Genomic DNA, 13063 nt, shown 5'->3' with positions numbered 1-13063 from the left:
CCCCACACACACACACTTCTCCTGCAGCTCCCTATCACAGTGGCCAGCTTCTGGAAAGAGAGCCCAACCTGCTGGAAAAGAAAGGCTGGAGCCCCTGTGCCCAGGCCCTTGCCAGAAGACATTCATTTGTTGACACAGCTAAACAAAACATCACCTTGGAGGAGAAGCTACAGGGGGAGCAAGCTCCCTTCTTCAGTTGTAACCTCTTGGTATCCAGTTCATAAACATTAAGTCATAGATTCATGGAGTTATCTATTGCGTGGTAAACTATGTCTCGTGGAGGCCATGAGGAAACGTCCTTCTCATTTGAACTTGATAATCAAAGGCGCCTGGCACATTGCGCTGACAGTTGTGCATAAATAGCCATATTTTGCCCATGAAACCTCAAAGGCATCTAGGCCGGTCTTGGGAGATAAGGGAGGCATTGAGGCTTTCTAATCCTACCTTACCTCTCTCCAAAACAGCTGATAAACTCTAGTGGAAGCCTCCTGTAGTCCCGACCGCATTCATGCAGGCACCTGGGCTCCTTTTGAAAAACACCATGGAAGTGGGCAAAGATCCCAGAATTAATTTCCTGGCAGATGTATAAACTGCACCCTTCAAGATTTATTTCCAACTACATGGAAAAAGCCGCAGTGTAAAACCACTTTGGGCTATTTGGGTTGCTTGGGACGGTAAATTAGAGGCAAGGTGCTGTACTAGATAGTATTGTGTATATCAGGCAGTGTGTGAACAGGCTTCTGAAACATTTACTTACGAAGAGTGACGACATGCATTGTGGCTAACCAATATAGAAGATAGATAGATAGATAGATAGATAGATAGATAGATAGATAGATAGATAGGTGGATGGATGAGTGGGTGGGTGGATAGATAGATAGATGGATAAATGTAGTATTGAAATAAATAAAAAGGCGAGGTTGAAGAACTAGGACTCACAACGGTGCAAAGCCACCAGGGCATTGCTTTTTACCCAGCTGGTTCCAATGAAAGTCACCATCACTGGACTAATAACTTCCCAACACTTTAGCTCTCCTGGTTTCCTGTTCCATTGTTCCAACAACACCTGGAGGTGAGGGCTACTGTGTTGAATAATAATGGGGCTATATGTGCGCTGACCAGTAGGACCACTCTGTACCACCAACACTGAGTTCTGCCCACTAGTGGCTGTTACCTGAATAGCTTGGGTTATCCTCATTTTTCAGATAGATGTATAGCTATGTTGTCCCCAGTATCAGAGCCCAGACATAGCTGTTGAAGAGTGTGTCTTGTCACACACAGAATGAAGCTTTTATGAGTCATGCTGGCCAAGTCCAGACATCACCAGTTGCAGGATGTTTGATCACACTCAAACGGTGAGCCCTGAAATTGTATTATTTACTGGAAAAACAAAAAAACAAAAAACAAAAAAAAAAACCAACCTTGTTTCTAGTTGTGGTGTGGCTTAGCCCTTAGAGCACCCCTTTAATACATCTGGATGGAATACAGACACACCCAAGCAGTGAAGGCAAAGTTAGTTTGTAGAAGGAAGCACCCACATTTAAAAGTGATATCTAATTGAGTGGCAGACAAAGTGACGAATCAGAGAAAGATTTGACAGAATAGGATATGCCCAACTCTCACAAAAAGAGACAGGAAATGCTGGGCAGTGGTGGCACATGCCTTTAATCCCAACACTTGAGAGGAAGAGGCAAGCGGATTTCTGAGTTCGAGGCCAGCCTGGTCTACAGGGTGAGTTCCAGGACGGCCAAAGCTATACAGAGAAACCCTGTCTCGAAAAAAAAAAAAAAAAAAAAAAAAACAACAAAACAAAACAAAACACAAAAACAGACAGGAAATAGAGGTGAAAGAGAGAACAAAAGAGGAGACAGTTTTACCTGGAGAGAGGTTAAAAAGAGAACACTCTAGACAAAGGTAAAGATAGAATGAGCCAGAGAATGAAGAGGAGCTAGAAGATTAGAACTGATCAGTAGAATTGGTTTTAGGCCAAGCAGAGCAAAAAGTCAGAGGCCAAGAGAGAAGCCAGATTGAATCACTTAGCATGGAGCTAGAACGGCTAAGTTGAACCAGCCAGCCAGAAGTCAGAAAAAACTAGAACAGGTGAGCTTATTCAGCAGTAAGTCTTAGAAGCTGAGACATTCTAGGCCTAGGGTAGATTGTATGGAGGCTAGAGGCTTCTAGGACTAAGCCTAGGTTAGCAGACGGAGGCAGTAAGCCTCGGAGACAATTACATCAGTTGAACAAAAGTTACTTTTCAATCAGCATTTTTCAATGTTAAATCTACTCTCTGTTCAGAGTCCTGTTCCCTGTGAACTTCTCCAGTGGGTTGATACCTCTGTGTCTCATTTAAATTTTTTTATTTACTTTTTTTTTTTTTAATGTGTCCATTACAGATGGTTGTGAGCCACCATGTGGTTGCTGGGAATTGAACTCAGGACCTCTGAAAGAATAGTCCATGCTCTTAACCACTGAGCCATCTCTCCAGCCCCGCCCCCCCCCCCTTTTTTTTTTTGCCTGAAATTGTCTTTCTGATTTTCTTAGCCAGTGGATTTAACCTTTAAGGCTCAGCACAAACATTATTTTCTGCTTAGGTTTAGCATTTATTGGTGTCTACTTTATGCTACTAGATACCTACTCAGCCATGCTGAGAAGTCAAAACGGAAAAAAAAGATGGAGTTTGGTCAGGCCAGCGTGTTGGGTGTGGACAAGTCACGACTGGGACTGGTCTCCTGTGGAAGGAATAAGGCTAGGAACCCTACTGAGACCTGTGGATGTAGGTGTGGCCAGCCAGAGCTGACAACAACTAAGGGAAGGCCGCACTCTGCAAGCTGAGAGGTCTGGGCCAGTCTCACAGGATGGGAAAGAGCTGTGGAGGAGGCAGCACCTTCACAGTGACGAGACACTCCTGAGGACTGGTAAGCCATATTTCACAGTAGGCCTGGGTTTAAGCAATATCTCCTTGGAGAGGATGTGGGAGCTGATCAGGAAAAGCTAGATCCCGGAGACCTATGAGGGGCTAGGAGAGAGGACGGGCCTCTACCAGCAGCCACATGTAAGGAAGAAGAAAGCCTGTGGAAGAGCTATCAGGACTTGGATGACTGGACACTTGCTTTTGTATTTTTACAGAGGGACTTCTGGGGAGTCAAGGGCTAACAGTAATTATTAGTCGTCTCTAGGTCAATTCATGTAATTACCTACACAAAAGAATGAACTCCGACCTTTTTGAGTTCTCATTTTAATCTGGTTATTTTTAAGAAAAAAAAAGGAGAGAGAGAGAGAGAGAAAGACTAACTCATTTCAAATAATGTAAAATAATTGCTATCGGGCTAGTGAGATGGCTCAGCGGGTAAGAGCACCGACTGCTCTTCCGAAGGTCCTGAGTTCAAATCCCAGCAACCACATGGTGGCTTACAACCCGTAATGAGATTTGACGCCCTCTTCTGCTGGGTCTGAAGACAGCTACAGTGTACTTATTTATAATAATAAATAAATCCTTAAAAGAAAATTGCTATCTTTATTGGATTTGATATGTAATTTGAGCAAATAATACTTTAGAGCCTCTGGACCTTGTATGTTACAGGGAAAAGAATGCCATCACTGAAGTCAGTACAGATCTGGGTTAGAATTCTGAAGTCCCCATTTACCTGCTGTGTCATGGCAGGAAGTCAAGCCTCTTAGAGTCTTTGCCTTAAACTCTATGCAGTGACAGCAATTATGGGCTACCTGGCACACAGGAGTGCTGCCAGAGACGATGGTGTCCAACACAGGCCTGTCCCCGAGGACCCACACACAGCCCTTTCCACCTCCACCACTGTCCTAAGCCTACCTCCACCTGTTTGCTTTTCTCTGCATGAGTCCTAGGTCTTTGAGAGATCAAAGAGGCATCAGATACAGTGATTGTGAGTTGCTTAGGACCTAATTCATGGTCCTTGAAACAAGAATTACCCTTGTGGTATAGACTTCTGTCCCCTGTCTAAGTCTCCCACAATACCTTCCCAGTCTCTGGGGTCATGGAGCTAACAGAAGAAAATAACATGGGTACTCAGCCAATATTTGCACATCTAATTCTACAACACCTTACCCAATCTGACCTCATTTCTCTATCCAATTTCCCCCTTAAGTTAGCCTGAAAAATATGTTTCCAGAGAACACCATGGTTGGGTGGTGGTGGCATGTGGCCAGAAGTATTAAAGGTGCCAAGGAAAAGTAGTTTAAAAAAAGTCTGATAAGTCAAGTAAATAAAAACCATCAAATTCATAAAAAGTTCTGTACTCTGGCTGGGCTAATAGCCAAAGAAAAGCAGTTAGTGAATACATTTTTTTTCTCAAGTCTTAGCAAAAGGTAGCTGTTACTGATTAAAGTTCAATTTTATGCTTTGATTAGAGATATTTTTATTTTAAAGTTTGGCTGAATTCAGCTTCCTGATATGAAACTTAAGACCTGAAATTCAAATGTACTAAGAAATTCAAATCCACTGTGAACTGTAAATAGTATTTGATTCATGCTAGGCCTAACCTTTTGCTGAACAACAACAACAAAAAAAATAATGAAGAGGAGAAGTATAAATATTTATTTCCACTAAAGGGTAATCAGAGGGATAATTTGTTGATTTTTTTGTAATTGTGCTTTTCTATGGAAAACATGTGGGCAGAGACATAAAGAGGTTATGAATAAAATGTGCATGCATCACTTGCTTCCAAGTCTGAAAACCTGAATTGAACCCTAGAAGCCCATATGGTTGAAGGAGAGAAATCACTCTACACGTTGTCCTCTGACTTCCACACACGTCACGGTACACCCTACACCGCCCTCTCCTACACACACAAAGGAAATAACAAATAAACCAGCATACTCCCCATGAGTTATTACCTATAAACTCCTTGCTAAAGTTCAGGCTCCCTAGATTTGGAGATGTAGGTAATAGAATGGTATCTGGGAATAACCTCTCCACATGTAAGAGATGTAGAGGTCTGGTAAGATGGTTCAATGGGTGAGAGCACTGACTGCTCTTCCGAAGGTCCTGAGTTCAAATCCCAGCAACCACATGGTGGCTCACAACCATCTGTACAGCTACAGAGTAGTCATATTCATAAAATAAATAATTTTTTTTTTAAAAAAAGAGAGAGATGTGCAGGTCCTCAAATGTCACTAGCATGGCTATCTCTAAACAAATGTCTATCTTCTAACCAAGAGGTCTGTCTCACTTTAACCTTTATTTCTCAGGATCAGCAGAAAGCCAGCAATTAGCTACGGGATGAGGGAGAGTCCACAGAAAACTTTATCCAGAAGGTTGGTGGAGCATAAGAATGGTTCTCTGCCTCTGGATCACTGTCCAAGTCCAGCATGCCCCAGGGCTACCCTCCTAGGCTTTGGAAATAGACAGACCCAACTGTGACTCTAAACCAGTTCGCTGGGGCTAAGCCAGAGATCAGCATGAGAAGTCTTGACTAACGCTCAGGCATTTCCGAGTATAAGACACGGTACACTCTTTACTTGGCTCATGGTTCAGAGCAGCAGCTGCCATGTGTACATGCTCTTGGTGTGAGTCCAGAGTGTCTCATGTCATCTCCACAGTTGCCCAGAAGAGGCATTGACCCTGCCCCACCTTCTAGATGAAGAGCCCCCGCAGCCTAGCCTAGCATTTACAGGCAGGTCTGATGAACGCGCTAAGTGCTCCCTCTCTCATCCTGTCCTCCACAATGACCTTGTATTGCTACTTAGAATTATACAGACAAGAAAAAAATCAAGCCTTAGAGTGTCAAATTTCTCAGAATGACTCATAAGAAGCAGAGATTCCAGTTCATAAGCCCTGTGGGACAGGTCAGACAGTCCTATGGACGGCTATTTAACCTGGATTCACAAGACAGATTCAGAGAGTGGATATCCTTCAGGGTGCTCCATCCATGGGACAGGCCTCACCCTAAACAGGAAGGAAGAGATTTAGCCCTTCTGGTCACTGAGAAAAAAAAAATCTACTGAATCACTCTTGCTTCCCAGAATGAGGGAAGGCTTAGAGATGTCTTCTTTGTTCTCTGAGCGTCTGTTATTTTTCAGTATCACAATTAAGTGTTCCATTGTTATGGATAACAGGATTCATTTGCCCAATTTTTCATAAGTGTTTTGGGTTTGCTTTCTTTTTTTAGGATAGGCACGGATGTAGGCTCCTACATTGGCCCATAAGGAAGTGTCCCAGACTCATTAGCACAAGTCCTATGATTGAAAGGGAGTTACCAAGCTGGCATTCTTTAATAAGGCATAGGTGGCAGCACACTAGTTGCCCTGGCCTGGAGAAACCTTTAGAACTGTTAGAGAGGCGCTCCATGGCAAGCATGCTACTCGGGTTTGTCAAGGTTCCTCCAGATAGCCCCAAAACACAAGAGCAGATGCTGAGACTCAGAAGGAGACTGTGTGCCACGAACACTCGTCTACTCCAGTCACATCCAAAATATCGGGGATAAAATCCTGATTAAGGATAATCGGCAATAAGAATCCAAAAGGAGTTCTGTGCCTCCTGGATAGACAGTCGCTGGTATCTCCTAACTCAGACGTGTTCCAGATCAGTCTTTCCAATTGTCAACACGCCCTCATAATTAGGCATAAAGGTACCTCAAGAAATGATTCATAAATTGCTAAGATTGGGCACTGTTTCCTGGCCAACCCAATGTTACCAACCTATCCTAGTTTAATACCAAGCTATCCATTGCTTGGAATTTCTCTCTAGGAACCTGCCTTGCCAGAGCTAGCAACAGAGATCTAGCACATTCCTTAGGCTAATAGATAGTTCACAATAGTTAGAAATGTTTTACATACTAGAGAATAAAGAAGGGCTTCCACTCAAGGACATTAGCTAGAAGTGTTAGATTAAAACCTCCTAGTCACTGCCTCCAGCAAGAACCAGAGAGTTAGTATAGGAATACCAAATTAGCCCCAGCAGGGAGGGGCACCATTGCTCTCCCGCCCGCTTCACCACTAGATACGTGCTCTTGGTCAGTAAGATCACTGACCTTAATGTGTCACCTGCCTACGTGACTCTTGTCATCTGCCCTGCTTGCTGTATGCTACTTAAGCCTGCTTGTCACTTTGTACTAGGACTAGGAGAAGGAGAAGGACTTGGACTTGCATGCAGGACTAGCACTAGAACTTAGATGGGCTAGGACTCAGACTCATGCAATCCGCAGTCCCCCAGGCCCAGAGCGCTTGGGCCCAGGGGATGCAGCACCAGTTCAGAGGAGAGAGCTGCAGCTTTAGACCCAGTATGTTTTAGATAGCTTCAGATGTACCTCAACTATTGAGCTGCCAGATTTACCATCTCTCTTTTGCAATGACTGTAAAAGTCTGATAACATTTTTAAGAAATACATTCAGATCCTGTACTTCATGTGTTGTCTCTGCCATCATTTCTTCGCCTATGTCTTGTCGACCTGACTAGGACCCCCGTTCTCCCGCGGGTTGAGGGAGGCCCAGATCGGCCAGCCTGTGGCAACTGTGGTGGCCCCTGTCCTTCACTGTGTGTCTCTCCCACTCTGACTTCTCCTTCCTGTCCCCTAACTCCTTGCTTCCTTCACCCCCCAAGGGCAAGACGATAAGAAACTGAATCATCACCCCTGCTTTTATCAAAAGCCTTGTAGGGGTGCCCACGGGGAGGCCACTGACTCTTGGCCACCGTGGTCTTACGGCAAAGCCCTGGGGAAGTCCCAGTGACTGAGAAGCTAGATATCCGGTCGGTCAGCAGCTTCAGGAGCTCAGAGCACACCACCAGCTGGGGGCCATGTTCCACTTAGGCTGGGTTTCTTTGTACTTTAAGATTTGATAGTGATGAATGCTTCTTCTACGACAGTGTCTTGTGAGAATTAGCTCATTTAATTCTCAGAACAAGCCAAGTATCAGTATGGAGACTGAGGAACTGTTCAAGAGAATGACTCCCATTATGCACCTATTGCTACTGTATTAAACACAAGATGCCTAGAAAAAAAAAACAACTAGTTGGTAGGGTATGATAGGAAGGAAGGAAAGAAAGCAGGGAGGAAGGGAGAAAAGAAGGGAGTGGGAGGGAGGGGAAGGGAACAAAGGAGGAAGGAAGAAAGGAACTTTTCATACATGATACAAAGTCAAGTCAAAGATAAGAATTATTCTTCATATACCTCACAAAAAAAAAAAACCAAAAGCAAAAACAAAGAAAACCACTGTTGAGAACCAGTATAGGAATAAATCAGCTCCCTGGCATAGCCATGCCCATGCCCAGGTTCTGTCTGTCCTAAGATTAAGACAGTGGGGCAGCAGTAGCAGTGGTGGGGGCTTAACTACAAGAGAGGAAGAGATCAGTTGATAACTGTAAATGGGGGCAGCAAGCTGCTTCCCTCTCACCCTGCACCCCTCCATCTGTAAATAAACGTGCAATACCAGGGCTCTTCTGTGGAAATTCTCAACCAGCTGGTCTAGGCTGATGCTCAGACTGTGTTTTATAAAAAGCATCTAAGGTCATTATTATCTCTGGTAAGATGGGGATTACTTTAACTCTGGTGCTTGGGCCACCCTGCTTCATACGAGCGAGCGGAGAAGATACCTCAGCAGCGTGCGCAGGGATGTCAATGTCCAGGATTCCAGAGAAGGAGGCTCCAGGGAACGCTGTGGCCCCAGGGAAGTGGGAGTCCTCAAGAGCAGCCAAGAACACATAAAGCCAGGCCTTTTCTCACAAGTGAGTGATTCCTAGGCCTCAGCGTCTGGGATGGAAGCACTCACCCCTAGAGGCCTCAGATGAACTCCCTTTCCTGTTTCTAGAAGCACCTTCAGCCTCCTGATGGCCTTAGGTTTTTGGAGGTTGAGGCCCAGCCCATTGGGTGTGATCAACCTTTAGATGTGAAAACCTTGGAGGCTGTGAGGTTGAGATCTGAAGATGACTAAAATGTGCCCACTAATGCCAGGTAACCCATCTCAATGGTTAAGCTAGAAATGGACCCACAGACAGCTCACTGTACTTGAACAGGAGTCTGAGGGGTCTGAGGGGAGGGCTGCAGATCGTGAATTTCCAAGCCTGTGAGACAGCAGAAGGAATACCTGAGGGCAAAGTCTCCAATTGCGTAGGACTGTGTAGGACTGTGGAGATGCAGCTCCCTGGTGGAGCCCTTGCTTGGCGTGTAGAAGGCCCTGGGTTCTACCCCAGCACCACAAAGAAAACAAACAAGAAGGAACAGGTAGATGGTGGCAAAAGAAAAAAAAGTCACCACAGGCTTGAGCAGACACATATTTCATCTTCTTTTGGGACACTCCCTCCCTCCCTTCATAGGAATCTTGCTTAAAGTCTCCCACAGCGGCACGTGTACCAGCTCTCCCAGTCAGAACTACTCCCCTCCCCAGGCATTAAGACCCAGAAGTCTGATGGAGTGGGATGTGCGAGGGGGCCCTTTGGGGGTATTGCTTATGCTGTAGAAAGGCGTTCCCCTCCTTCTGTGGAATGTTCTGGTGTAAGGATGAGCGCTGAGGGCTGTCAGCAGCTGAGGCATTACCAATGGAGAGAAACAGGCCGGATGTTTCTGTGTTGAGTCATTCGGACTTTAAACATTTGAGTGATGCAAGCAGATGTGTGTTTGGAATGTGATGTTGGTGTCTTCGTGGAGGGATGCCTGGATTAACAGAGAGCAAACCCCTGGAATCTAGAGAGAAAGCTGCCCGCTCAGGCTGGTACAAGGCCTCTAGGCCTCCCAGAGCCCAGAGAGCAAGACCTAGAGTTGAGAGATAATTGGAAGGTGGAAAACAGACCGAGCACTGTGACTGGGTGAGACAGGGGAAGAAAGAGGTCATCAGGGCTGGCTCTGAATTCAGGCACACCCAAATTTGGACTCTGTTTGGTACTTCTCATGGCTGTGGGATCTTATTCAATCTTGGCTTCTATGTCTACATACTGGCAGCAATAACATTACACACTTCATGGGATTGCTGGGGGATGAGTTAGGGCATGTGGATACAAAAACATGTAGCACAGAAATGGGACCAAGTAACACACTCTCGCTCTGACAGTGAAGGAGAAAGGAAAATTAAAGATGGCCCTGAAGTTCTTGGCTTAAGAATCTGAGAAAAGCCAGGCAGTGGTAGCGTATGCCTTTAATCCCAGCACTTGGGAGGCAGAGGCAGGTGGATTTCTGAGTTCGAGGCCAGCCTGGTCTACAGAGTGAGTTCCAGGACAGCCAAGACTACACAGGGAAACCCCCGTCTCAAAAAACAACAGCAACAACAAAAAGAATCTGAGCGAGGGCTGCTGAAATTAATTGGCATTAGAAGTGCAGGGATTTCCTAGGAAAGGAGGACATGAATTGATTTTTGATACATGTTGAATCTCACATGCCCTTGAGACTTTGGGGTAAGGGTCCAGCAATCCACCAGACTCAGACTCAAGGTTTGGTGGACACTGGCCAACAGAAGGTCGTTGGGACAATGGCAGACCAGGAGATATCTGGGAATGGATATGTGCTGAAAGGGAAAATGAGAGAGCCAGAGGAGTCATGAAGTTAGATTGTGATGTGAGGACAGTTGCATGCAAATCTAGAGGAGAATGTCAGATGGCCACAGAACCCTTACGTCTTTGTGGGAAAGAAGAAAGACTGAATCCAATATCAGCTGACTGGCTAACAGGTCTCTAGCCTCGCCCAGGACATTATCTTCAAGAGGTTCACTATGGTCCTCAGGTGGAGTGCTGCCTCTTACCTCCAGGTATTGATTAGCCAGGCGTAGGAAGCGGTCTGTGATGTTGAATATATCCCTCCAGTCAACGCTGATCGTGTCATCAGCCTGGTTCTCTCGGGGACCGTTAGGGAAGAAGTTTAATATAGCTTCAGTGGTAATGCCTTCTTCTCCGAGCTGCCTATTTATGAAGTCTTTTACCATTGGGTGCTGCAGGGTATCCTTGGGAAGAAAAAAACCATAGTCTTAGAAATTAGGAATTCCACAGGCTCTTTGGGCCTTATTCTGAAACCATATCAGATTTTTAACAATTACTGAGTGAGACAGGAAGGCTCACTAAACAAGCTGGCAGGCTTGAACTTCTGTCATTTTCATCCAACACAAGGGCTTCTAGAGTAGAGAAGAGGCAAGACAGAGAGCATGGGAGGGATATTGCTGAGCATATAAAAACAAACAATATAGAAGATTTCCTTTTTATGGCTTTCTGTTTTGTTCTCATCTTAACTGCCTTGCTATTGAGAACTCTTGCCTCCTGGGCTTTACAAAATTGCAAACGAGGCCAGACAGATAGAAGTGACCATCTTGGCACTCTGGCCTCTTCAGGAGACACCCCTTTGAGCCCGAGGGCTTCAAGCAAATTCATGGGAAAAATACTGACCTTGGGGCAAACTTTTAAATTGTCCCACAGAATTCAAGAAGTATATTCCCCACCCAACGCCAGGGACGCCACTTGATGACATTTCCAGGCTAGTGCTTGAGGTTCTGTCTGCTACAGCTTGGTCTGGATGGAGTTGGAATGAACTGTCTCCACAGCCCTCCCCATCCTATGTCATGAGCATCCTTACTCGGATCATGGTCATCTGAGTGCTCTTCTCAAAGAAGTACCAGATCTGGGGCCCCACTTCCTCCCAGGCTCTGACCAGCTTCTTAACTCGATCCAGTTCTTCAAAAGTTGAGTTGGCCTAAGATAGACAACACAGAAAGAAACAGAAGAAGCTGTAAGAACCCTTGCTTCTGTCTTTTCAGCCCTCGTCATAAACCTTTAAGGTGTTCTATTAAGGCAAAGCTCTCCTCTCTTCCCTGTCTCCCCGTCCTCCCCCTCCTTCTCCTCCTCATCTTTTTATAATAATAACTTATTATTATTTTAAGTATATGAGTGTTTTGTCTTCATGTATGCCTATATACCACATATGAGCTGCCATGTGGGTGCTGGGAATCGAACCCTGGTCCTCTGGAAGAGCAGCCAGTTCTCTTAACAGCTGAGCCATCTCTCCAGCCTACGGGGGCTTCTTGGAAGCACTTTTCCTTTCCTAGAATATTGCCATTCCTCAGACTCCAGGATTGACAGGATCTAATTTGTTAGTACCTCAGAGACATGCGTAATAACGATGTTACTGATTCCAAGCCTCATTAAGTTATACTTGGGATCCTAGTGAGCAAATATTCATCCTCCCCATCTTTGCCTGTTCTAGGAAGCCAGGGATCAAAAAAAATGCTGAACACTTCCATTAGGGATATAAGTCACACAGTGGGAAAGAAAAGTCCATTGCAGGCTGCTTCTGAGAGGGTGGGTCCAGGCAGGGTACCAGATGGAGGCATTCCTACCATGACTGTGCTTGGGGGAGGAAACCCAGGAATCCATTTAGGGAAAAATAAGCCAGGGGGGGAGTCATTGGCAGGAGCCTATTTAAACACACACATACACACTACACACTAGTGAGCATGTGTGCACGCCAGCGCGCGCGCACATCATTGTCTTCTGGGAGGTCCAAGACACAAGAGAACTCCACCAGCTGGGATCTTACATTCTTCAGTAGCCTTCGAGCAGCAGGGGAATCCGGAGTAAAGAGGATTTTTCCCATCAGCAATGGCTTTGCTGCCCTCCAGGCTATTTTGGTTAAAGGGTTTGACTCCAGGCTCTGGATCAATGAATTACAAAAGGATGCTGTCAAGAGAGAAGGGACATTTTTCAAAGCTCCCCACTGCTCATAACTGAACAAGGTCATTAGTGCATCAAGTCACATGCCTATCTCTCATTCAACGCCACACTGGACGGTTTGAGAAATAATCTGAATTATTAGGCTGGACCCCACTAATAACAAGCTCATCATTAGAGAGAGAATGCCACAGTGCCCCCTGACAATAGCCTCCATGCTGAGTTAAAGCACAGGATTGCTCTTGTGGCTTATTCTGCTTAAAAGAGAGAAGCCGAGGAGCCTGCTTGTAATTTTTGCAAGAGACCAAAGGGAGGGAAAGTCTAAACCTTCCCCTCCACCCCCACCCCCTCACCCCACCCTCCCACCACCTTACCCCACCCTCCCCTCTACCCCTGCCGCTGCAATCTCAGCTGTAGTCTAAATAATTCCACAACTACTAACTCCTTCTCCTCC

At 45.5% G+C, this 13063-nt stretch overlaps 1 protein-coding gene across 1 annotated transcript in view; it reads right to left on the bottom strand.

Moving 5' to 3' along the window:
- Abca4 (ATP binding cassette subfamily A member 4) overlaps positions 1-13063 on the bottom strand; it is a 141613-nt gene that overhangs the window by 85716 nt on the left and 42834 nt on the right. The window contains exons 9-11 of the mRNA XM_031375329.1: positions 12479-12618; positions 11519-11635; positions 10698-10895 (exon numbers count right to left, since the gene is read on the bottom strand). Of these exons, the coding sequence (XP_031231189.1) occupies positions 10698-10895; positions 11519-11635; positions 12479-12618 (455 nt within the window). The remainder of the gene's footprint in view (positions 1-10697; positions 10896-11518; positions 11636-12478; positions 12619-13063) is intronic.

The sequence above is a fragment of the Mastomys coucha genome, unplaced genomic scaffold, assembly GCF_008632895.1.
Source record: "Mastomys coucha isolate ucsf_1 unplaced genomic scaffold, UCSF_Mcou_1 pScaffold16, whole genome shotgun sequence".
NCBI lineage: Eukaryota > Metazoa > Chordata > Mammalia > Rodentia > Muridae > Mastomys > Mastomys coucha.
This window is presented reverse-complemented; position numbering and strand designations above follow the sequence as displayed.